Genomic DNA, 27955 nt, shown 5'->3' on the forward strand with positions numbered 1-27955 from the left:
GGTTGATTCTATGTGAAGCTGACTGATTTGAAGTGATTAAAAGTCTAAAGTTGAAGGAACTCTGACAACTGTGCAGTCTTGGCATGAGGGATAAGAACATCCAGGTGAAGATGCACTGAGACTATAAGAGACTAACGAAGTCTGTGACTTCGTTACACCGACCCAGACCCAACAAGTTCCAAGAGAGAGAAAATGAGGAAAGGCAACAAGGGAAAACAGTACATTTATTAAGAAGCATGAAAATGCAAAAACTCATTTATAAATAAATGTAGTATAATTTACCCAGTGAAAAAATAGCTAAAATCCAGGAGTCAACTGGATTTTATATTTGAAATGATTACATATTTGATCTCCAATGATTTCCCCCTCCATCATGCTCTCTTAGTAGCAGCAATTTTACAATGACCATAGAAAAAGCTGTTACCAATGATTATCATACAAGGGGAAATTTTTCAAGAATTTTCTTTAAAAATAAATCAGTGCAAACAAATTCAAATTCTAACAGATATGTAAGACCTGGGCTTATCTTCAGAAAAGTAGAAAATAAAAATCCCAAACATTTATTCATTAAGGAATGAAAAGGCATACTACATTTTGATCATTGAAAAATAATGCATATGGATATTATAACACGTTCTTAACCAGTGATTGCAATAATTACATTTTTAAATGTTCATTCAAGTACTAGTGGCAGTATTCAATAAACATTCAAATTCCCACTAAAAGTAACACTAGATATAGTCACATGTGGACAGTACTTCTTTTGATCTACTACTACAACAAAATTTATGTCAACAGGAAGCAAGTGACCCTTAAAATATTGTCTTTTTTTTCTATAAATGATTTTTCACAGTCTGCATATTTTATCTGTGAAGACCCGAAGACATTTTACAACAGCTAATTAAGAAAGTCCTTTTCATAAAATAACTTTTGATATTATAGAAATAAACAATACCAAACACAAGTGTAGCTTTAAAAATAAAAACAGGGCAGAATCGGTTTTCTTTGGCAAGAAGTTGTTAATTCCTTACCAAATGTTGGTGTGCATAGTAAAGACACTATCAGAACACTTCTTTGGTATTTACCAAAGAGCCATTCAGTCAGCTGAAAGGGCTTCATAAACTATGGTACCATGATAGTAATGTAGAACTCATGTTAAAGTTGCACTGAAATCAACATCGTTTTCTTGATTATTGTTGTTAATGGATCTTCCTTCAAAAAGCTCCCTTCTAATTTTGGCCTGAGTCTCAGGCTGGAATAAAAGTTCTTTTATCTGTTTCACTTTGGACTTCAGAACCATCCTTTCTCTCTGCAAAGCTTCATTAATTAAGTCTCGGATTCCAATAGGTCTCTTGCCTACAGAAAAAAAAAATTTACAATACATTTTACATACAAATGCCAATGAAAAACATTAAATGTGGCACACCAACTGATCAAAAAAGGGTTAACAAGAAACCTTTAAAATGTGGCCCACATCTTATAGAAAAGGTTGCATTTTGCCAAAAATATATTATTTACCTGAAACAAATTGACTGTAAATAAAGTTCACTCCATAGCGACCGCATACATAGGACAAACAAAACATTATGGAGTGTGAATAATCATTTCAACAGTGATTATTTGAAACTTAGCACTTGTTAGCTGTGTGTATATTTTGGCCTCAGTTAAGGTAGTCAAATGCCCTGCTACACAATATAAATGGCAGTATTCCAGTTATGGCAAGGCCCCTTCCACAGCCTTTGAGTCCATGAGGCATAACCCAAAGTCCCCTCTCCCTTGGCCATGGCCCAGGGCAAGTGAAACTTGGGCCATTCTTCGTTCATAAATTAATTTCCTCTGCTAGTCCCAGCGCTCCATATTTCTTTTGTTGTGTTTCAGAAATGCAAACACACTGATCATGAAAGCATTAGGCAACCTCCACAGATTGGACAAGAGACACTCAAATAGCACATTGCAAATCAGTCCACTGACTCAGCAGAGGGGAGCAGGGATGCTTCTCACGGAGCAGAGGGGCCTGCCTGCATTTGAGTCTCATTTCCTGTTGTCATTGTCAGTGCCATTCCTATCAGCCTCTTCAGTTTTCACAGTGCTCCCATCCCCTGGCTTGTGTTTGTTCTGTGTTTCTTCCAGATACTGCTGGACAGCCTTGAGCACTGCGTTCTCCACCAGCCTCTTACTGAGCTTTACCAGTTCAGCATCATCAGGCTCACCTCCATTCTTATCACCTACATTCCACAACAGAGAAGAGAGGTCACTGAGATCATATTGCCATAGAAACTCAGCATGCAGGGGCCGGCTAGTGCAGATAGTGAAAAAGAGCAAGTGTCCTTCAATCTGGTCAACTCAATCTATAAATCCAAGAATACGGAGTTGGCTTTTCATTTGGTATTTGCAGAAACAGACTGCCTATTCCTAAAGCCTTCAGGACATAAAGTAGTTCATAAGCCCCGATCTGAAAATACTCTACCTATAATGCTGAAATTTCCTCATTTCTGCATGGAATTTTTGTTTTTCTCTTATTCAAGGCCAGTTGTTATTACTGAAGTTCATGTGCCCACCTGGATCCTCAGACATGAATTCACCAATTAGACCTATTTCTGTTTCTCCTTCTCTACTGCCAAATGCCAAGTAATCAAAATTTGCCTATCAGCTAACTACTTAAGATCAGTAATTTTAAAATGTTTGTCCTACAGGTTGGTTGTTAATAAACTCTTAGCACTCCTAGGAAGACAAAGGCAGTTACTACTGCTATAAAATAAGCTTGTAAAGCTAATATTCTTTTTAATCTCACTGTTATCATTGGAATTTAAAAAGTAGAAAACTCTCGCCCTAGCCAGTTTTGCTCAGTGGATAGAGCATCAGCCTGTGGACCAAAGGGTCCCGAGTTCGATTTTGGTCAAGGGCATATACCTTGGTTGCAGGCTCCTCTCTGGCCCGGGATCCTGGTGGGGCTCATGGAGGAGGCAACCAATCGATATGTTTCTCTCACATTGATATTTCTCTCTGTCTTTCCCTCTCTCATCTACTCTCTGTAAAAATCAATGAAAAAATACCCTTGGGTGAAGATTAAAAAAAAAAAAAGGAGAAAACTCTTCAGGGAAGAGTTAGGCTTATGATGGTAAACTACTAGATGTTAATCTTTTATGGCCATTTTCCTTCCCCGCTCGTGATGATCAAGGTTTAATTATTCTTTCTTTCATTTTACTGTAAAAGGTAAAGCACAAGGGAGCTCAGTCACTCATGTTCATTCAGTACCTCATCACCTTCCATTGAGCTGTGGACTCAGGAAGGCTGATGACTGGAGGCAAAGATATTTAAGCTCCTAAATATATTGAGCAAATACTAACAGATCTCAGGGAAGTTATAGAAAGCAATACAATAATAGTAGGGAACTTTGATACTCCACTTTCAACAATGGCTAGATCATCCAGACAGAAAACCAACACTGGACTTGAACAATACTTTAGACCAAATGGACCTAACAGACATATACGAACGTTCCATCCAACAGCACCAAAATACATTCTTCTCAAGTGCAGACGGAATATTGGCAAAAGACATATGTGATAAAGAACTATTATTCAAAATATGCAGAGAACTCTTAAAATTCAACGATGAGAAAACAAAAAAAAAATGGTTAAAAAATAGGCCAAGATCTTCAATGAACCAGAATAGAGAGCCCAGAAATAAACCCACATCTCTAGGGTAATTAATTTATGACAAAGGAGGCAAGAACATAGAATGGGATAAAGACAGTCTATTCAATAAATGATGTTGAGACCATTGGACAGATACATGCAAATAAATGAAACTAAACCACCTTCTTATAACACATATAAACTCAAAATGGATTAGACCTGAAACCATATAGCTCTTAAAAGAAAACATAGGCAGTAAAATCTCAGACACTTCTCTTAGCAATGTTTTTTTTTTCTCAAATATCTCCTCGGGCAAGGGAAACAACAACAAAAAATAAACAAATGTGCTTACATCAAACTAAAAAGTTTTTGCGCACCAAAGGAAACCATCAACAAAACAAAAAGACAGCCTATTAAATGGCGAAGAAGATATTTGCCCATGATACATCTGAAAAGGGGTTAATATCCAATGTTCATAAAAAACTCAGACAACTCAACACCAGAAAAATCAAACAACCCAATTAAAAGGTGGGCAGAAGACCTGAATAGATACTTGTCCAAAGAGGATATGCAGTTGGCCAATAGACATATGAAAAGTTGTTCAACATCATTAATTACCAAAAAAATGAAATAAAAACCACTGAGATACCACCTCACATCTGTCAGAATGACTATCATCAATAAGTCAACAAACAAGAAGTGTTGGTGAAGATGTGGAGGAAAAGGAATCCTAGTGCACTATTGATAGGATTACAAATTGGTACAGCCACTATGGAAAACAGTATGAAGGTTCCGCAGTAAATTAAAAATAAAACTGTCTATGACCCAGCAATTCAACTTCTGGGTATGTATCTGAAGAAACAAAAAACACAAATTTGAAAGAATATATGCACCCACATGTTCACTGCAGCATTATTTACAATAGCCAAGACATGGAAGCAACCCAAGTGCCCAATGAGTAGATAAAAAAGACCGGGTTATATTTACACAATGGAATACTGCTGAGCCGTAAAAAAACCAAAAAGTGAAATATTAGCTTTTGCATGGATAGACCTAGAACAGCGGTTCTCAACCTGTGGGTCGCGACCCCTTTGGTGGTCAAACGACACTTTCACAAGGGTCGCCTAAGACCATCCTGCATATCAGATATTTACATTACGATTCATAACAATAGCAACATTACAGTTATGAAGTAGCAACGAAAATAATTTTATGGTTGGGTCACAACATGAGGAACTGTATTTAAAGGGCCAGAAGGTTGAGAACCACTGACCTAGAGGGTATTATGCTAAGTGAAAGAAACTAATCTGAAAAGGCTACATACTCTATTATTCCAACTGTGCGACATTCTAGAAAGGCAAACCATAGAGACAGTAAAAAGATAAGTGGTCAGCACGGGTTGAGGGGAGGTGGTAGCGGAATAAGCAGAGCACAGAGAATTTTTAGGACAGTGAAAATATTCTGTATGGTCCCATAATGATGGATACATGGCATTATACATTTTTTCAAACCCACAGAAGATAAAATACCAAGAGTGAATGATAATGTAAACTATGGACTTTGAATCATTACGAAGTGTTTCTGTTGGCTTATCAATTATCTTTACGACTTCTCTTTTTCCGTCTGTAATATAATTTCTCTTAGTCTGAACAATGATCCACATTGTTCCCTACACAATTTCTACCGTAATGCTGTCATTTCTTATTGGAAACCTTGGTTATGTAATAGAATTACTGATGGTGATATGACAGAACTAATATGTGTGTAAGGAAAGAAATGTATGATACACATATGAGCTTAAAATCCAATTCTGCTATTTTCTTTCTTCTTCTTTTTTAATCCTCACCTGAGGATAATTTTCCATTGATTTTTAGAGAGAGTGGAAGAGAGAGGGAAAGACAGAGAGAAATATCAATGTGAGAGAAATATATCAATTGGTTGCCTCCTGCACAAGCTCTGACCAGGGCCCAAGCCAGGGAGGAGCCTGCAACCAAGATACGTTCCCTTGACCAGAACTGAACTCAGGAACCTTTGGTCCACAGGCCAATACTCTACCCACTGAGCAAACCTGGCTAGGGCTATTTTCTATCTGCACAACCTAGTTCACAATCTCTCCAAAACTAAATATTCCTTCAATGGGCCACAAAAGATGATAATATACCCTGCACTACTGTTGTAAGCATTAGAGATAAGTTATAAAAAGTGCCTCACATTGTGTCTGGAACACAGTAGGCTTTAGTAGTTATTTTATTCGATTTTATATTTGTTATGATTAAGAAGAATGTGCTCAATACCTACTAAAGGCCAATCATTCATTTACTCACTTTATTAAGTGCCACTCTGTTGTTGAAATCTATTTCCCTGACTATTTGCTCAGAACCACTATATGTCATTTTGTGCAAAATGGATTCAGAGGTGCAATTTGAACAGTGACAAAAGAAGCAAACATTCCAAACACAAGTCTGGTACAAAGGAGTATCAACAGAAGTATAGCTATCATTGGAAAAGCATTCTTATGACAAAGATGTCAAAACCATAAATTTTTGAATGATCGTGTTCTTTGGTAGAAAAGCAAGGCTAAAAAATGAGCATTGTTTTGAATTTTAAAATTATTTGTTCATGTAATTTATTATAATCTATTGAGATATTTTTACATAAAACTTAAAAAAGCATTACTAGCTGGAATTAGTATTCACTTGTTTGGCCAACACTCTTACTCGTGATAACATATACTTTTTTTCTAGGCTGATATTCCATGGTAGGAGCTGATTCAAGCAGAAATAAAGGTCACTTTCCTGTTCTGAAGGCAATGTTCACCAAGACAGAACAGTGGCATAAATGTTGTCAGCAATCTAACCTGGTTAAATCAATCATAATTGTAGATATCACTATACCGCTTTCATAAGCATAAGGACACACACACTCAGATCAGAAGGTTCCACAGGCTCAGGAAATCCCCATGGTTCTAGGCCACTAATAGCAGGAAGAGAAATACTTCCTTCCATTCTTTTAGACAACACTTCACACTTTTCAAAGTGCTTTCAAAACCTTCTCTCATTTGACCCTCAAAGAAACCTTATGAAGCAAAATAAGTGCTCTTCTTCCCATATAACAAGTCAGAACAATGAAACACAAGAGGTTAATAAATTGTCTAAGATCACAGAGTAAAGTGAGGGGAATCGGTAGCTCTCACTCAAAATCAGGGAAATTAGTTCAACCAGGACACCCACCCCCAAGCGGATACTCCACAACTCTCTGCTGCGCCCTTACCCTGGGGAAATGAGGTATCCATGTGAGAAACACCACATAATTTAATGATTGGTTAATTGGAAAACAGAAAAATTCAGAAGGTTTCATTCTCAGGTTGAAATTTTTATACTAAATGGATATTGATTAATGTAGTACAATCCTTTTCTTCCATCTTCCATCCATCTCTCCTTCTACACACATCCACTGAGTGCCCTCTATTTGTGGTATTCTTGCAATGAATACAGAAATGAACCCCACATGGGCCCAGCCTTCAGGAAGCCTGCAATTTTAGGAAGGGCTTGTCTGGGTGACTGCAGAATTCAGTGTAGTATGAAGTGACTGATGAGGTGAGAGGGAAGGAAAATGATGAGGCTGGAATTGTACGCAGGGGGGAGACTATGAAGGTTCCACTGCGGAACATACTAAGGAGTCTGCACATCATTTATTTATTTACTTAGCGCACCTACTATGATCAAAGCGCACTTCTAGATTCTGAGAGATACACAAATTATTAAGGCTTGTCTTCAAGGAACGACTTATTTCAACCCATTTCATATAATGTTAAAGAAAATTATATTTTCAGAACACAGCGAATATTTTAAAATGTAAGCTTGAGTCTCAGAACATTGCTATTATTTTTTAGGAAAACATCAGACACGCCACTAACCAGTGATTTTGCTTCATTTTTAGGTTCGATACAAATAACCAGTCATTAAGCTTAGTGAGAGACACTAAAATACAAGCATAACTACAGTGTAATCAAGAGCATCACAAAACTTTAAATATCGTGGGATGGAAGAAACTGTATTTTCAAAAATTATTCAAAATGTAGCTCTCTTTAACTCAGCTGCCTAATCCTAAACCAAACATTTTCGGACATGCATGCAGAGGGTATTTTATACCACATAAACTTCACTCTATTTATTCAACTAGCCAACACCTAAAATTGGTTAAACTGCCACAGTTCATTTTCTTTGATGGCTTCCAAAACCTAATTTTTAAAGTCTGACCATGAAAATCCAGGTGCACAGAAGTATTTGGTCAGTGTATTTTCCTTGTAAATACTGAGCAATCTGTGGACCAATCTACAGGGTATTCTAAAAGCCATGCTAATGGCTCACACAAAGAGTGTGTAAAGCTAAAGAAAACTTGAAGACAACTAATCATTAAAATGAAATCAAGGGAAGACTGAAAATATAAAATCATCCATGGCCATGACTATAAACTGCAATTGAAAAATAAAATTTCGTGTTGCGCCTGCGTCATTAGGCGGCAGAGAGCAGAGAGGCTCGCCTACGCCCAGCGTCCTGGCCGTGGGCACCTGGATGGTTGACGGCCTGACACTCGGCGCTCTCTGGGCTGGTGGTGGCCCGAGCCCGAGGGGTAAAAGCTCCTCGAAAAAATAAAAATAAAATAAAATAAAAAAGAAAAAGAAAATTTAAAAAATAAAGTCATCCATGGCCATTCTTCCAGGCATCTAATAAAAATGAATAAAGAACCTGAGCACTTTTATTTTTATTTTTTATATATTTTACTGATTTTTTACAGAGAGGAAAGGAGAGGGATAGAGTTAGAAACATCGACGAGAGAGAAACATCGACCAGCTGCCTTTTGCACATCCCCTACTGGGGATGTGCCCACAACCAAGGTACATGCCCCCGACTGGAATCTAACCCAGGACCCTTCAGTCCGCAGGCCAACGCTCTATCCACTGAGCCAAACCACTTAGGGCAAAACTGAGCACTTTTAAAAAACTGAACCATGGTGAACCCATAAATGTACCAGTATTGCTTTAACTTCAGAGGGAAATAACTAAAGAAAATAATTTAGCAAATACTTTTATTTTCTTAATGATCTAATGTTACTGGTGAAAACAAGTTCTTTTGCGTTGTCAAGAGAAAAGAATTTCAAATGGCAGAACATGGAGAAGTTTAAACATGATGGCGAGATTTTATTTGGGGTTAAGAGAATTAACACACACCCCCAGACACAGCGGGCAGGCAGGCTCAGCAACTGCCCCGAGGCTCCTGTTAATCCTCCATATATTTTGTTGGTTCACAGTAAAGAACAAGGTGCCATTCAAACCACCTAAACCAACTTTCTGAATTTTCCAGAGCACTTAGCACAGTGCTCTGCTTACGGTAAGTATTCAAAATTAGCTATTACTGTTTTGATTTAAATGCAAGGGATACTGTGACCTTTTTCAATATATAAGGTTACAAGGCTATTTGTTTATGATTTTCCTGCTAGAAGTCACAGTAAGCAAATAAGATAGGGGCAACCTATTCACTTGAAAATATGTTCCTTGAAACAACGCTGACATAACTACAAACAAGAATGTTATGCGTTGTTCTCTATAGCTTGAATTTATATTTACTTGCAACTAAATAATGTTCCTTCATAGGTAGAGAAAAGCTACCGCTAATTAATCTTGCAAAAGGCTTTTTCAACAGACATATGAACAGACTGTAGCTAAAACAGTGAGATACAGATGGTTTTAGGTTTCTAGATGCACCAAACTAAAATGTGAGGCATTGAAAAATACCGATTTCCTGTATTCACCCACATTATGTCAATTATATCTCAATAAAACTGAAAAAATAGAAATATTTACTAAAAAAATCATAAGATTGTAGAACATAAGCTTAACAAACTTGAAAAGAACACATACTTACTTTTTAAAGAATTTTCATAAACTATGAATTAGTTTTAAAATAATTTGTTCTTTTTAAGTTTGTTAAAATGATCAGGGCAAGTTTGCTGGTCTTGAAGTTAGTAATTTAAAATAGTCATTTAATAGCTATTATGAAATAAATAACAAAAAATATATATTCCTTAGTGAGGTTTTCAGGCGTCTAGAGATTTTTTTTTTGATTAACATTCAATGCATAACTACTAGATGGATTCCCTAATATGTATACTATCTTTTTATTGGAAGAAATAAATAAACTATGATCTTGAAAGTGATAAAAAAGTATATATTCTTTTTATAAAAATTTTGGTCACCTAAAATTTTATTTTCTTAAAGAAAGAGTTTAGTGACTTAAAAAACTTGAAAACTCTGTCTTAAAATATCTTCTTTTAGGCAATGTATTGAGAATTTTTAATACAAAAATTTGACTATGATAACTTCTCTGTGTTTCAGGATTCCATTTCAGGATATTCATTATTTAAAACAAGAGTTATTGCAAACATAATTAGATTACTACTGGTTTTAACTTAACTTTACCACTTGGCTTCTAAAATCACCAAAAGAAAATGTGTTAAAATGAACACCCACTGTCCTAATTCTGCACATTGGAGCCATACAGAGTTGCTCTTCTTTCCCTTCCACGGTAAAGAATCCTCCAAGTATTTTAAGACAACTAGCCCATCTGTCTCCTCTCCCAGCTGAGCAGCCAGAGTACTTCAGCCTTCCTCCTATGATGTGGTTTCCAGGCTCCTCGCCATCCTGACCTCCCTCCTCAAGACACGTGCTCTTGTCAGAATTCTAAATAGGACTGACTGCTATAGATCTAGACAGAAAGTCTTAAATTAACAGATCATCTGCTTGCCAGTTTATTAGCTATCAATACATCAATCCAAACTCTGAAAAAGCTGAGCTTCACAGCTAACTTTAGCTGAATATTTTACATGCTTAGGAAGTGTGAATTTTATTTTTGCTCTAACAGTCAGATACAAGACATGAAATTGAAATTTGAGCCTTAGCTGGTTTGGCTCAGTGGATAGAGCGTTGGCCTGTGGACTGAAAGGTCCTGGGTTCCATTCCAGTCAAGGGTACATGGCCGGGTTTCGGGCTTGTTTCCCAGTAGGGGGCATGCGGGAGGCAGCTGATCAATGAGTCTCTCCCATCATTGATGTTTCTGTCTCTCTCTCCCTCTCCCTTCTTCTCTGAAATCAATAAAAATATATATATTAAGAAAAAGAAGCTACATACCTAGAAAAAAATAAATTTGATGTGATTTACATGGCAAATACCAACACCAACTATCTAACCACAAAGTTAGAGGAGAGGTGAGCGGGGAGGGGCTACTGAGACATGTAAAAAAAAATAATGAACCACCCTTTTCTATCAGATTCCTTCTTCCAAATGCCCTTGACTATATTTATAAGTTTTGGGAGCAGCTTGTAGAAACAGAAAATTGTATTTTTCTCAAATATTTTTGACTTAGCCTTCAGTAAAATTGTCATTTATATCCTAGTTAAAGTAGACTTTGAGTTAAAACTATACTTATTCTTGTCCTGGCCACTGTGGCTAATTGGTTGGAGCATCATCCTGTGCATCGAAGGGTCGTGGGTTCAATTCTTGGTCAGGGCACATATCCAGGTTGCAGGGTTTGCTTCCCAGTCGGGACATGTATGGAAGGCAACTGATCCATGTTTCTCTCTCTCCTTCCCTTCCTCTCTGAAAATCAATGGAAATATCCTTGGGTGAGGGGAAAAAAACAAAACAAGCTATACTTACTCTTTATATTTTCATCCCATAGTTCCATTCCTGTCTATGACTATTTGCTAAGGATAAAGAACTTTACTATACAATAAAAAAGTTGGTTTTAATAGTTCCAAAGTCTGTTAACTTGTACTTTGACATTATAAATGTTTGATATAGGAAACTTTATTTGCTAAGATGTGTGTGGTAGAAACTGTGTTTGCACACATAAAATGGTAACTGGTGCCTATGCTAGGAGCTTGAGTTAAGTTCCACTCTTGGTGGTAATAACTCCCTCTCACTGGACTTGGCTGACTCAGCTAAGTCACTTGCCTGGAATGGACGAGGTGAGGCTTCGCTTCTTAGACAAGAGCATCAGGATCCTTTGTCATGGCTTTTCTGTTTGGAGCAGAATAAACATGGGGCCTAATTCTTCTCTTTTTAAAAAGTCATGTAAGTTGAAAAGGAGTCTTCCAACAATAGGGACCATGTATCTTCGTTGTATCCTCCATAGCACCTGGCTCAGATTTTTCAACGTGACGTGATCAACAATAACAGCTCTCACTTAGGGCTAAATTTCATTGCCACTAAATTGGCACATGAAGGCTCAGAAGAAATCAGAGAGTTTTAACTTCTTCACTAGGTTTGGAAATAATTGTTCTAGATGGATCTACTCTTAGGTACACTGAGTGTCCTCTGAAATAGTATCTGAAGTCTTTTGGTTGCAGGTGACCAAAAAAAAATTAAAGCAAGTTTAAGCACAAAAAATGCTTCATGTAATGGAGAAGGTGAAATATTCATAGCTGAAATCAGAGGCTCAAAACTATCATCAGGACTGTCTCTCCCCTAGCCTCTTTCTTCTGTGCTGGCTTCATACTCGCTCCCTACCAACGATCAATCTTATGCTTACATCCTTTCCACTCACAACCCAAAAGAAAGGCAGACCCTCTATCAAATCTTAGGGAAAACTTTGGCTGACTCTGCTTGGGCCACATGTCTCTTCTAGGGCCGGGAAGCAAGGCATCATGATGGACAGAAACCCAAGGAGAAGGGGAGGGAGTCCCCCAAAGGAAAGGATGTTATACAAATAAATGTTAGAGTCTACTCAACAATTCAAGGTCTGAAATTCTAAGTGCCCCTTTTCCCTTCCTGTGCATGATGGAAAACAAACTAGAGTTTAGCTGACTTCCAAGGCGACTATTAGCTTTACAATACACTCATTACAGAGAATTTATATTTACTGGACCTATCATATGACTACCACAGTGTCAGGCATTAGCTTATTTCACTTTCACAATAAATAGATATTTAAGATGAAGGCAGAGAAGCTTCAAGAAGCTACAAAGTAAATATTAGAACCAAAAAAACAACAACCCCAGAACCCCTTGCTTTTAGCACTGAGAATTTGGGACTCTTTTTAGTTTCTTTACTGAAAATATCAGAAGTTTATGGATAAGAGTTCAAAAACCTACATATTAGGCAGGACCAACTTAATTAAGCAGAAAGCAATTATCTACAGGAAGTGATTTATCAGATGCCCGGTAAGAGTTTTACTCTTTGCCTGAAATTCCTCCCTCAGAGATTATTTTGGGCTAAGTCATTATCATTGATTAATTTATTTTACTACAAATACTTCCTAAGAGCACATGGGCTAATTCAGTCTTGTTAAAAGCCAAATGCCTCAGAAAGGGTAATATATGAATTTTTAAATATTAACCCAAACTTTTATACACATGATTTCCCTCTCCTTTTTTTACTTGGTCCCCAGAAATAAGACAAAGAACAGGTCACATCACATTGCTTGGCAGGGTGTCAGGGTAGAGCTCACAGCAGTCAGTGACTACACTAGGGGCTGGGAAAAAGTCTACGACCTTCGTGCTCCCAGTGAAAATTACTCGGTATTTGATCACCGAATCCAGGCAAACTCTAAGATCGGAGAACAATAACAAAAGGAAATACAGTTACCATGAAGCCTATGAAGAAATAAAAGGAATTAGAGAGGTAAGATAGAATAGTAACCATGAGCATTTGCTCTAATGTTCCTATAGTTAATTTTAGAATTATGTACATTATTTAATAAAGGAAAAGCCTAATCTTCAGTGACTATGGTTAAATGTTTCATCGCACAACATTACTGCTGCTACCACAGTGTTACCCACAGAAATCGGATGCACATGCAGCCACAAGTTAAACAGTGCCGAGGCTTTGAGCCTTCAGAAAGGGAGCAGCACATAGTGAGTGGCCTGGTTCCAGCCTCCTGCCAGCTCAGGGCCCCACTGCACCCCTGGAGGACTGTAACTGACAACTGCCCCAAACTACTAGCTTTCAGCCACTTCCCCTCTTAAATGGGATATTGGGGGCAACATTTTCCCCAACGATTCTGGCATTGCACCTGGCACACAGTAAGGATTCAGTAAATTTAAAGTAAGAGGGGGAGGTCTTCGGGCCATCCTGGGGGAGGAAGTGGAGAAGGAAGAGCAATAGAAAGAAGCCTGGCCAGTGTGGGTCAGTGGCTGAGCGTCGATCTATGAACCAGGAGGTCATGGTTCGATTCCCCATCAGGGCATATGCCTGGGTTATGGGCTCAGTCCTCAGTGTGGGGCATGCAGGAGGTAGCCGATCAATAATTCTCTCTCATCAGTGATGTTTCTATCTCTCCCTCTTCCTTTCTTCTTTTAAATTAATAAAAAAAAAGAGCAATAGAAAGAAGAAAAACTTGCACCATGCCTATATTTATGTGCTAGACTCTTAACTCTACAGGGAAGATGGGGGGAAATGAATAAACTTTTAAGATCACGGTAGTTTGACCACCACTTCTTAAATATGAGGAACTGAACCTAGCGGTGTTAGCCACTTGCCCAGTGTAGATAGGATATGAGAGCGGGCTGGGTTTGTCATCCAGGTCTCGGAACTCCCAGTTTGTCTGCCCCGAGTAAAAACTGCATGCCGAGGGATGCACCATATGGTTTTGACAGGCAGCAGCAGAGCTGGAGTCATGCTGCATCCCCTGTGTACAAACACATTTCTACAGACAAGGAGGAAATGAATGGTGTCCACTGATGGGAGGCTCCCTATCACACATTTTCCTGGGGCCTGTGCAGTAGTGTCTAAGTGAGAGCCTGTTAAAATGTGTCTCTGGTACATTCAGTAACCGAAGTTCTTTGATTTTAGAGAGGAAGTGGGGAGGGGGAGAGAGAAACAATCAATTTGTTGTTCCACTTATTTATGCATTCATTGGTTGCTTCTTGTATATGACCTGACCAGAGATCGAGCCTGCAACCTTAGCATATTGGGAGGATGCTCTAACCAACTGAGCTACCCAGCCAGGGCTGCAAAGTCAGTGTTTGTAAGTGCAAATCAGAAGAGCAAAGTATAAGGCTGTGGACTTATAGGAAGCCTTCTGGAGAGTTGGAAAACCTAAACACAGAGTTCCTTGAGTATAACTGAACATGGTAATTAAGGTTCAAAAATTAAAGTATTCACCAGACACGAAATTAACACTGCTAACCTCAATTTATCTGTTTGTGTTATACCATCAAATTGCAAATCATCAGAAACAAACCACCTTGAGATTTGATTTATTTATGAGCTGGATGCTATGAATGATCCTGGATATATGCCACATAAAAAGACTATATTGGAATATATTTCATATGTAAACATAAAATATGTATGTATTGGTAAAACACATAGTTATCAAATTAAAATGTGTCATTAAAATACATACTGTTCCCATTTTATTTTCAGCATCACAGAATAGCAGGCTACGGAGTAACTGAGCTGTCAATGTGTTCATTCACTAGTTGTTACCTTCTTCCTGACAACTCTAAGAGTGACTTCTCGCACTATGCTTGGATACGTCCAGTGGCTGGAAGCTGCCTCGAGAGGCAATATGGTTCACATTCAGACATTCACCTATTTCATCCGACATAAAAGCAAGGTACTTCAAAATGAGAGCATTTGCAACAGGAAAAGAGCAAGCAAAATGTTTGCTAATTAGTTATAGAGATGTCTCTTTAGTGATTAAGTTCTCTTTGGAGGTGTACTTAATAAGATTGATAAGCTGCCGTGGTCAGTAAGCCTGTGCAACAACATTCCTGCTCAGGGTCAGTTCCTTCAGGAAGTACACCGTGGGAAATTAGGTAATTTAAAGAAACAAGTGCTATAAAAGAACTCAGCAAAAACTTACACTGCAGATGATCTACAACATTTGTGAATCCTACAATATGTACAGTAATATTTGATGTTAAGTATGTTCCTGTATATCAATATAGAGCTTAATCTTCAAGAAACATATATTTATTATCAGGGTAGTCAACATAGTATGGCCAAAAAGAGTACAGTTTGAGAAAAATGTTCAACTGGATTTAAACAAAAAGGGTCTAGCTGTTTTGTGCTGCATGAACTGAAAAGTAAGCCATGATGAGTTCTGCTGTATTTGATTACTCTCCCCATTATCAAGATTTCTGGCTGTGCATACCATTAACTTTCCACATGAATTTAGGCCCCTATACAACTAGTTGATTAAAAATCATTTTGTTTATTATTAATAGATTAAAATAGTAGCAGTAATGAATCAAATGATTGATTTGATTGATGAATCAATCAAATGATTTCTATCTACCACCACCAAGGGCCACAACAGAATAAAACAGCAGTGGGAGGGGAGGCAGGGAGAGGGTTCACTTGATCCTTACCACTTGGCCAGCTGGGCACATCCCTTTTGTAGCTCTGCAGGACTGTGGAGGACTCGCCTGTGTTTTGAGAATGACATCCACAAATTTAAACTTTCACCACAAACTCATTTAATTCTCTATAAGTTGAGGGCCCATGACCCTTTCCAGCAGAATTAGAAGGGTATATCCATTGGCATTTTTGTGCTCCATCCCTAGTAGGTCCTGACTGAGCATGTGGCTCAGAGCAGGCTAATGAGGCTACTAGGTGGGGACACAAAGATGAATAAGGCCCAAGAGGTTACTGTACATCCAGTAGTAAGATCAGAAACATGCTGGGCCCTCCCAAATGTCTACGGATTCTTGTACCTGTCATCAACACAACTGATGGACTGGGTATCTACCGTTATGCTAATTTACATGTTTCTTGAGACATGCTGGCTAATGAATCCTCTGCCACTTTTTTTCAAGTCCCCTTTGTAAGTACTTTTAGACCTGCATGACCAGTAACATGGCAGTGCCTGGCAGAGAAGCCTCTCTTTAGGCCGTCCTATAGCAGAGAAATAAAACACAGCATCAGAAAACAGCTGGTGGAGTGTGTGGATGGGGTGTGGAGCAGATTAGGAGGAGGAAGATGGTAAAGCAATGACAAAAATCAGTGACAGATGACAGAAAGAGAACGGGGAAGATCGGGGGCCAATGGGGTGAATGACAGGAAAGGGAGTCCAAACGCATTGATTTCTAACCATAATTTGCACTTCTGGACTAGAACTTCACTTCAGACACAGTTTCCTGTCTTCATTTTCTTTTTAGAATTTGGAACTTGAGAAAGCAAACCCGAAAAGCAGTAGACACCACTTCCTGTCAACCAGCAGTAAGAAGCACTGTGTGTAAAACTCCAGACTGCACTCCTGTGATCCCAAAGAAGACAGAAAAGAGCACATGCCTCATTGAGGAGAAACCTGATTTCAGTTCGAGCCAAGAAGACTGCTGACAGCGGAGAAGAGGAACAATAGGAGGAAAGCAGAAGTTCCCAGTGGAAACCCGGAGCAGTGAACAGGAAGTGGAGAAGGGTCGGAAAGAACTCACTGTCCTACAGCTGCCCATCCCCAGGCTTTCAGGTAGACATATCCCCTAAGGAAGGACTCAGTCAGCCCATACCCTCAGGATCTGTAAGTAAATCATTCTGACAAATCTCTGAGAAGTTTCAGGCTGCCAAACAAATGCCGATGCTCACTGTTAGGAAATGAGCCATCTTCTTATAAAGTCATCTCGGGTTTTAAGATCAGGGTCATCATGTACTGAATAGTGTCATTTTCACAAGCAAAATTCAGAGCACAGCTATTGGCTCTTGCTAATAATCAGACGCTCCAAAGTCTACAAAATATATTCTGAGCACTCCCAGAAGATTTCTGGCAAAAACTGGTTTATTTCCCAGGTGACTAGGTATACCTATCCCTGGTTAGCTTCCTGAGGAACAAGCAGCAGGAAATTTAAGCCAGATGTGGACTCGGAGCACCTGAACCAGATGTCACGAGGTTCTGGAGACCTATTTAAATGTATTCAAATAAAGCACTGATGTGACAGAGATGTGGCTGCAGATTTAGTAAGTACGGCTGTAAACATTTTATTGAAAGAGAAGCAAAAGTGCAATATTTTGGGGCAACTAGTGTAAGGCAAATTCTATCCGGCACACCAATTAAAATGCCAGTACTGTATTTAACAAAGCTAACATGTAAGTGAGTAACATAAGCCAGTGAGGAGAAAAATTTCAGTGCAAATGTTACCACTTTAAGTTCTGTTTCTGGGCCATAAGCAAATGTGGAAATCTGCCTGACATTCATTTAAAAATACTCATTGAGGGTTTTGCTGGAAGCAAAGGGCATCACTTGTTTGGAGCGGTCTCACAGTTACACGTGAAAAAGCAGGGGGTACAGGAAAACGTCTGCAAGTGGATAATGGATGTCACTTTAGAGCCAGTTTACTTCTCTATATGTTATCCTTGATCACTGCCCTGCAAAAAATCCCAATTTCAGATGGCAAAATGAAGCCTGGCTTGTACAATACATCCTATGGTAGATAGTGATGTAAAGAATCTCAAAACTAAGCTCTGACTCTAGACAACGTGATCAAAATGAGCTGTAAGATTACTAACACATGAATATCAAAAACGAGTTTTCAGTATTCTACATTTCACCTAGCCCATTTCTTGAGTCAGTGTACTTTTACAGTTAATTATTAACTACACACCCTCCGATCCTTTTAAGAAAAGCACATGAAAGATCACAGCTGATTATTCTCTCTTTCACACAAGAAATAACCAAAACTCTCCCTAGAAGACAGCCACACAAAATCGCCAAGCACTTAGGATTCTGCACAGCACAAACCACACTTACGGATTTTTTCCTCATTCCTGGAGAAAGGAAAGCAGCAGAGCTGGCCCATTCCTGGTGCTCTTCCCCCCGGGCACCCCAAATAGAAAATGCAGTTTACACCGGGGCTGGGAGCACACCCTGCCTATTCCACTCGGAGGAGCTGTGCACGGAGCGAGCGGGCGTGCAGAGCCAATGCACAGCCGGGAGGGAGAGGGGAACTTGCTGCAGTGAGCAAAAAGGCTCCACCTCCCGTCCTCCAGCCCAACGTGCTGCTCCGCTGCTCCAGGGCGGCATGCAGGGAAAGAAGTGGCCTTATGCTTGACGACGCCTCACAGAGCTGGGAGCTCTGGCCTCCGGCAAGCGCTACCTGTGCCGTGCGGACCTCTAGAGGGGTCTGTAAGAAAGGGAAGGAAGAACAGACCACCATGAGTCCTGCCACACACAAATACAGTACCACACAGGGAAAGTCAAAGGGAAACATTTTCTGCCTGCCGCTTAAAGAGGAAGAGCTTTCTTTTTTCCCCCAGGAGATTTGAGTTTGTTTGTTTTATGAATAGGGAACTTGACATTGCAGAACACTGACAACACAACTTGTATGAAGTACCATTAACTACTTCACAAACAGGAGAAATGACAGGGAAACTGGGAGGAAGGGGAGTGTGGATTGTTGTCTGCACTTTACAGCATACCTTTTAAAGTTAAATGCCTGCGTTCTGATTCACTGCTTTGTTCCCCTATTACAGCATTAATCAATATTATGAATTCTGAAATGATAGCATCAACTATGTCAATAGCCCAGAAAATTCCTCAAATGGAGACGAAAAAGAGAAAAAGATCAGGAATAAGAGCATGTTTCTAATTTAAATGACAAGTTGGTTAAGCAAATTCAGGGGCAGCAAAACAACTAACTTCAAGACATGACATATTTTGAGCTTCATGACATGAGATCATTATCTCATGCAATTGTTCAAAATCTGTATCAGTATAGAGCACAGCCTTACTCTATGACTGTAGAGGTGAAAGACTGTTCTGAGTGTGAGAAGTGTCATCCAAATTCTTCCTTTACTCCTCTACTTCCTGTCTAGGCACACACACCTATTTACCAGGAAGGAGTTGGAAGGAGAGGACATAGGTGATAATGAAAACTTCCAACTTCTGAATGCAATATGTCTACTTTCATACTCACCTGAACAAAAAGAGTGCACAGTCTAAAAGAATAAAAATTGTCATTTTTAAAAATCCTAAACATTACTTTTTGTGTCAAAGAAAGAAATATTTGCAGTAAATACTCTTCATTGAAGAAAATGAGTAACTCCTGGCATTCCCCAGTCACCAACATTGGTGCAGTATACAGTCGTTAGAATTAGAAAGCCAGAGGTTTAATTCCCAAATCCCCAAACCTGTCAGTTATGAAACTGTGACCTCTTTGCCAGAGTTTTGATATCTTCATCTGTAAATCATGTAAATTCATTATAAAGTTTTAGTTTGTTGTTGCAAAGTAGGAAGTGCTTGGGAGGAGGGGGAGAGACTGGGACAGATGGTCTGAATACTGTGTCCCCATGCACCTCCGGGTTTCCAGCCCCAGCTAGCAATCTTGTCTCCTCCTCTTCTAATTTCCTGCCCTGCTGGCTGCCATGCTGAGTTACTGCTTCTACTACATAAGTGACCCACCTCCAAGCAAGAAAGGCTCTCACCCAAATGCAGTGCCCAGGAGATACCATTCTGTGATAAAACCTACCAACTTTATTAATTAGCCCTTGTTGGCACTACTTCTGAAAATGTGCAATTAAGAACAAAATACAGAAAATGTGTCATTAAGTAACAGTATCTACCTCAGGATATTCTGCAATCTAAGCGGGGGGGTGGGGTGGGGGGGGCTATTTAATGTTAAAGAGTTTTTTCATAACTATTAAATGTGAATTAACTATAATAAAAGATTATAAAACAATTGAGAAATTAAAGACAGAATTTTTAAAACTGGCTTTTAGAATATATGCACCCCTGTGTTCATAGCAGCTCAATTTACAATAGCTAAGATTTGGCAACAGCCTAAGTGCCCATCAGCAGTTGAGTGGATAAAAAACTGTGGTACATGTATACAATGGAATACTACATGGCGATAAAAAAGAAAGAACTCTTACCATTTGCATAGCATGGATGGACCTGGAGAGTATTTTGCTAAGTGAAATAAGCCAGTCAGAGAAAGATAACTATCACATGATCTCACTCATATGTGGAATCTTATGAACCAACTAGAGGCCCAGTGCATGAAAATCATGCACAGAGGGGCAGTCCCTCAGCCCGGCCTGCACCCTCTCCAATCTGGGACTCCTCGGGGGATGTCCGACTGCCGGTTTAGGCCCGATCCCACAGGAATCGGGCTTAAACTGAGGGATCGAGCCTAAACTGGCAGTCGAACATCCCCCTCACAATCCGGGACTGCTGGCTCCTAACCGCACACCTGCCTGCCTGCCTGATCGCCCCTAACCACCTCTGCCTGCCGGCCTGATCGCCCCCTAACTGCTCCCTTCTGCCAGCCTGATCGCCCCCTAACTGTTTCCCCCTGCTGGCCTGATCACCCCTAACTGCCCTCCCCTACCAGCCTGATCGCCCCTAACCACCTCTGCATTGGCCCCTGCCACTGTGGCATTGTCCAGAAGGATATCCAGAAGATGTCTGGTCTAATTAGTATATTACCCTTTTATTAGTATAGATAAACTAGACCAGTGATGGCGAACCTATGACACACGTGTCAGAGGTGACATGCGAACTCATTGTTTTGGTTGATTTTTCTTTGTTAAATGGCATTTAAATATATAAAATAAATATCAAAAATATAAATCTTTGTTTTACTATGGTTGCAAATATGAAAAAAATTCTATATGTGACACGGCACCAGAGTTAAGTTAGGGTTTTTCAAAATGCTGACACGCCGAGCTCAAAAGGTTCGCCATCACTGAACTAGACCCAGAGACACAGAAGCAAGAACAGATTGTTGAACCTCAGAGGGAAGGCAAGGGAGGGTAGGTGGGAAGAGACCAACCAATGAACTTATATGCATATATGCATAACCCATGGACACATATAATGGGGTGGTGAAGACCTGGGGCAGGGGAAGGGAGCCAGCTGGAAGAGGTTAATGGAGGAAAGGAGGACCTTTGTAACACTTTCAACAATAAAGATTTTTTTTAAACCTGGCTTTTAATTGTGCAAATAATTAGCATCATTTAAATAAATAAATAAATTTTCAACTCAAAATAACTGTAGAATTATGTGCCTATATTATTCAGTTTAGAAATAAAACATATATATTAGAAAGGGGGATGAAACAAGCAGATAATCCAAGCTCCAAAAGAAGTCCTTTACCCACCCACAGTGGCCACTCCTAAATCTGCTGATGCATTCCTGCTTGGCACCAATTTTCAAATGCCTCCTCCATGCTTATGATCCAGTCAGTTCTGTCCTATGTGTGGATCAATCTTAACCAATGTTGGAGCTGAAGACATTCCAGAATTGGTGAGAGATAAATTAGGGAGAAGAATGTATGCCCCTGCTTGGAGAACGGAAAGCAGTAGCGCTCCAGAGGTAGAAGGCTGGAAGAAGAAGGGCTGACAAGTTTCACTGTGTGTTTGGACAGCTCGAATTTATGTGATGCCATTTTATCATCCAATATGATTCAAAGAACAATTTAGTAAACACTTATACGGGCCTATGTGATAATTAAATCAGCTTGTGGGGTGAAGTTAATTCTCGAGTGGCGATGTCCAGCAGGGGAGGTGAGAAAGACAGGGCCGAAGGAGGGAGGAGGCGGGTACGTGGAGGCAGGCCCCTGGAGATACAAGCGCATTCGCTCAGCGTTCGCACCGTGGTAAATCCCGCGGGACAGTTTTATAAAGGCCATGCAGAAACCCGAGAACAAAGGCCAGTAACAGTCGTCTTCTACATACCGCTCAGCCCTGCTTTTTACGGTCTGTCCTTTTCAAGCATTAACAATAAAATCACAACAACTGACATGAGTTACTTACTGAAGGACAAGTTAAACATTTGGATGTTAAAAACTACTTTTTAAAAACACACACACTGCCAAGAATACACTAATCTGCTGGCCAGTGTTTGTATTACCTGAAATGGCTGCTTTCTTATTCAAGTGCCTTTAATCCCTTCAGAGCTCAGCCTTTTAGAGAAAGCAACATCCTTCCCAGAAAGAAAAAATAACACTTCAGAAAAGCCAATGGGACCCAACGAGCAGATTTCACTTTTCGTTTCACAATATAAACAACATAGAATTTGGGTCTCATTTACTGGGGGTTTTCAAGGATCCTAATTATTCTTTATGTGGAATAATATCCTCAATATATCTTTAGCTCTGAAAGTGGTCCGCTATTTGACCTTGGACAAAAACAAGTTACATTTCCTGCTATGGAAAGGATTTGAAGACTTCAAATAAAAGGTGCTTTAATAACTCAATGCGTTATTATTAAAGCTTTACCCCCCCCCCAATAATTCTTAAAGGGATAAGGAAGTAAAAGTAAATCCCCAAGATAATAAAAAGAAAATTTACTTATACTGAATGAAAAGCAGTTAAATCAAGATTGGCTTTGGCAGGTCTTCGATTCTGTCATGATCCGCCATGACCCAGGCTGACAGTCTTCTGATACACTATGTCAGTATTCATTCTGTTGCGGATACTTCTAACAACATCTGGCAACTGTCAGACTGTTGTTTAAATACCCACAAAACCGAAGCACTGAGTCTATTTTCTGTTAGCACATTTCTTATTTCACATCTGAAAAGCGTTTCTGACATTAAAAAATAATGCCATCTCTGTAACCTGAGGGTAGAATGGCTCCAGGGTTGGTTAATTCAGTAGTTTAACAAGATCATCAAGATTCACCATTTTCGTTTCCTGTGCTCAGCACATGTGCTCACCTGGTGTCCCCCGTGGTGGCTGCTAAGTCCAGGCACACATGTACACTCAACGATTTCCAACTAAAAAGGACATTCTCTTCTCTCTAATTTCTATGCATCAGCCAGAAAACTGTTCTCTGAGGCTCACACAGACTTCTCACAGATCCAAAGGGGTCACATGCCACTTCCTAATAACGGGCAAGAAGGATGGACCCACTCCCCTGCTGGCGAAAGTGAAGGCCCACATGCCCTGAAGCCCAGCACCTCACAGGGAAGGGGGGCGGGGGGAGGCTGCCAACAGGGAAGAAAGGGAAGAAAATGGACTCAGAACAGGCAAAACACTAGAGTCCACTAGAGTTCTGTATTTACCTTTCTTTCGATAAAAATGTGAATCCACTGTTTGGTCAATTAAAATTAGGCAAGTGATTGAAAGGGTCTATAAGTAATTTTGTATAGCAACAAAGAAAAAGCCCTAAACGGTAAATCATTGAAAAAGACTGTCATGCTAATTAAAAATAACAAAAAAAAACAAAAACAAAAAAACCCTATCATACACGAATAAATGTATGCCACACTTATAAACATCTTTCTTGCTAAATGCATAGCTGGAGAACAAGCAGCAAAACTGAACTGCCTCTCTAAAGCTTCTTATGTTAAGACTGACTTCTTAAGCAAAAGCTTTTGCTTTTTAAAATTTATATATATATATCACTTTTATTGTTGATAGTATTTTGTCTAGCTGTTAGCAATGAAAGTATATTTGGCAGCTATGGTTCTCTGGTCTGAAACATAAACCTTGTGAAGATCTAATGCAGTCCTTTACTCACAGCCAGAATCAAAACAAAATATTCACCTGAATATTCTAGTCAACAGCAGATCAAATAAAACCACAATTCATGAAGTGACAAAATGTTGTTTTCTCAGTTAGCTACAATTAGTGCTTGAGGCATTTTCTATCAAACATAGTAAAGTCAGACAAAATACCAAAAGATATTTACAGGTTAATGGAAAAAGACGGAATTTGAACTCCATAAAGAGAAGTAACGTACACTCCATGTTTCATTAACCCTGGTTTTATCAGAACAAGTTTCTTTGTAGAATAGATGAAGTAAACTTGAATAGTAAAAGGGAATTTTCATGTCATTGCTGTCCAGATCGCATAGACCAACAAGAAACAATAAATGGATGTCATATTGACTTAAATAAGTTCCAAAACCTTTTATCTCTATCCTAGCCCCTTTGTTTAAGGTCTCCTTCCTTCCTCTACAATAGTTATCTCAGGTAACTAGCTGCAAAACTAGTCTGAAGTCCCAGGTTGCCCAGGTACTCAGCTACTTCATTCATACCCACAGCTTTAACTACTCACTTAACGCCACTGAATCCCATATCCATCTCTCGGATATATCACCTGTGTCCCAGGCCTCCCTCCGGGACCTGTCCCTTGATTGGGCCACAGGTGCTGTATTATATCTAAAGACGAACTCATCATCTTCTTGTCACCAAAATCTGTGGTTTTTTTTAATCTTTTACACTGGTGTAGGGCATTACCATCTACTAGCTGTCTAAACTTCCCACCTGGCAGCTATCCTAGAATTCTGCCCTCTTTCGCTATCCAGCCTGTACCTGAAAACACTGATTCTCCTGCCTACCTAGATCTGCAATGCATTGCTCCTTCTCACCTCCTCTGCAAATGCTACCTGCAGGCCATCATCAGAACCTGCCTAGACTAGCGCTCAGCCTTCTTACTCATCTTGCTGATTCAGTGTCCTGTTCCCTCTCAACCACCATGGTTTATACTACTGGTGGAGTGACCTTTCTAAAGCACAAATCAGATTGTGACATTTTAAACTCCAAAATTTTGATGGCCCCCATTCCCTACAAAATAAGATCTGAATTAAGATAAGACCTAAATCACAAGTAATTCATGTGCAGAATGAATTACTTACACTCCTCTGAGTAGCTATTCAACTGGAAAACACTTCCCTTTCCCCTGTCTCCCTCCCCACATTCTCATTTTCAGCTCAAACCCCAGCCAAACTAGAAGTACCCTCACTTGGTTCCCATTAAGTTCACTACATCTTCGATCTTCGATATACAGACAGCATAATACCTGGCACTTGGTGAGTTCAATAAATTATAACAACATAAAGAGACTAAAGCAGTTTTACAGTGAAGGAGGAGTCTTTATGTGAGCAGCCAGCAGCTCTTCAAATGCCCCGAGGGAGCTAGGAATGAACTGATAGATCAGGCAAATCGATGAAGCCCAAGCTCACTCTGCCAGGGTGCGATAGCCAAGAGCCATTTACTCACTACAGTTACACTCTCCCTTCCAATTCCTATTTTAAGAGTAAATATATAACAAAGAAGAACACAGTGGGTCGGAATTTCAGACAGGGCTGGCCAGTGAGAGTTTTATTACTTCTCTTCCAGTTAATCAGAAAGTCTAGCTTTGGCAAAAGCTAAAATACAACAACAGAAAATAGAGAACTCATGAATTATAATGATGGAAGAAACTTCATGAGGTTACTCAGACCTCCAGGTTAGATGACCTCATAAATGTTACACTCTCTTCCCCCTTAAAAGAAAAGACATTTCACAATCCCTTAACACATTGTTCCAGTGTTAACAATCTTTCAGAGTCTAAAGTTTTTCCTAATTCCTAGAACAGTGTGCTACTTGTAAAGACTAAGAAGAAATTGACTTTTTAGAAATACTAACCCTTCCTTAAGTCAGTCTTTGGCCTTCTCTGTCCTGGTCTGAAGAATTCTACATACAATTGGAAAAAAGAACAGCAACAATAATAGGCACTAGTAAGTGAATACTGCCTACGTGTCAGGCATGATGCCAAATGCCGTTCGGGCATTATCTCATTCCTTTCTCCCATTTTGATGAGGTAACCACCATTATTAGTCCTATCTTATGGGCTTGGGGTCATTAAGGCTGCCTCGTTAGGAAGTGGCAGTGGCCATTAGACCAGGTCTGTCTCACTCTAGGAACTTCTGGGTCACTGTTTTTCTCTCTCTATTACACTCTATTCTGCATCCTTTCCAACTCCTCCACGCTTCACTAAGATGAAGAAGAATTTAACCCATTTCATATGTTTGTCTCTTGTGATTTCACCACATTAGCAAATTAATTCTTTAGATTAAACACTACATTAAATAGATATACCAAATTTATTGTTTTCCTCCCAAAAGTCAAGTTTTTATCTTCAACAGTGTATTTACATACATAAATCATATATATGGTGGGACAAAAGTAGGTTTACAATTGTTTGTATGGAAAATAATACAATAACTAATTAATAATACAAGAATAAAGTGTTTCATGTACTCACAACTATAAACCTTCTTTTGCCCATATGTAGTAGTATATACACACAGAGATATTTTTTTTTTATTTTGAAAATGCACCAATGTTAATCACATGCCAATTTAAGGAAAACATTAAGAATAATGTAAATCTATATAACCTGAAATGGTATTTTGCTGTTAGAAAAGTAAGAATACTGCTGTAATAAGTATTCTAATACAACTTTTACTGCTATTAATATTAATAACTAACATTTTATAACATTATTTGTCAGGCACTGTGCTTGGAACTTTTAAAAAATTAATAAGCATTTTTAGTGTGGTGAAAATGTATTCAATATGATGGGCTAGTTAGCCACAACTTGGGCAACTGGAAGGGTCTCCTAACACTTATTAGCTGTATCTTGGTGGCTTTGTTTGACCACAGACTCTGCACTCCAATCATTTCATTCATGTAGTTCATTTTTTTAAATCTGGAATTCAATATTGACTATATAGTCAATAATATTGTAATAACTGGATGGTGTCAGATGGGTACTAGACTTATCGGAGTAATCACTTTGTAAGGTAGATAAATGTCTAACCACTATGTTGTTCACCTAAAACTAATGCAATATTGTATGTCAACTGTAATTGAAAAATAATTTAAAAAATAAAATAAGCATACACATGGGAAAAATCTATTTTCATGTTTTCCAAAATACACTTAAAATTGAAGGCTCTACAAATAAATCATAAAATAACAAATTATTACTGCATTATTCTAATTTGCCTGATAGTTAAATTTACCACAATGCACTGCCCCTTTAATATGTAGGGATCCTAAGGCAGCTAATATAAAGCACAAGGTTTGAAACCAGGCCAACAGATGGTTGAATTTTCAAAATAGCCTGAGCCACAGCTGCCACTTCGTGTTCACATCCAGATTAATAGCTGGTACACCAGTTAAAACACAGTGAGCCATCCCTAAGATTAATTTTCTCAGTTACTTAATCTGAAGCTTCCTCTAACTCAGACAGATATAAGAAATAAGATGAGGGTTCCAATTATGAATTGCCTTCCATTTTTATAGGGGCATATAACAGTGAAATTCCAAACACTTTCTTCTTACAAGACATGTTTCATCAAAAGCAAACATTTCAGAAGAGGATAAGTAGATTACAAAAAGGAGCCAGATTGGCATCTGAAATAGTGCATTTTAACATGTCAAAAGCTCTGTTTTTTAAAGAGCATTATGCTTTCTAGGAAGGATGACATCAGTACCAGTTAAACTAGGATAGTTTTGGTTTGCTTCTTTTACCCCAGCATAGCACATCTATACCATTTGAATGATAAATTATATGGCCACTCAATTTCTGTGTCATAAAGTAAA

The 27955-nt window shown here is 39.0% G+C and overlaps 1 protein-coding gene across 3 annotated transcripts in view; it reads right to left on the minus strand.

Annotated features, from left to right (window-relative positions):
• Nucleotides 1–205: 205 nt before the first annotated feature.
• The window catches only part of AKAP7 (A-kinase anchoring protein 7), a gene marked incomplete at its 5' end in the record, with an annotated part of 92699 nt that continues 64949 nt past the window's right edge, over nucleotides 206–27955 (minus strand). The window contains 2 exons of one of the 3 annotated variants that reach the window (XM_081094429.1): nucleotides 206–1356; nucleotides 18386–18493. In XM_081094429.1, coding sequence (XP_080950555.1) covers nucleotides 1151–1356; nucleotides 18386–18434 — 255 coding nt within the window. In that variant the 3' untranslated portion in view covers nucleotides 206–1150. Of the gene's footprint in view, nucleotides 2226–18385; nucleotides 18494–27955 lie in introns of those variants that run through there. The other 2 variants (XM_081094430.1, XM_081094428.1) reach the window with 2 other exon arrangements.

The sequence above is a fragment of the Myotis nattereri genome (genome assembly GCF_964212035.1).
Source record: "Myotis nattereri genome assembly, chromosome: 6".
NCBI classification, from domain to species: Eukaryota; Metazoa; Chordata; class Mammalia; order Chiroptera; family Vespertilionidae; genus Myotis; species Myotis nattereri.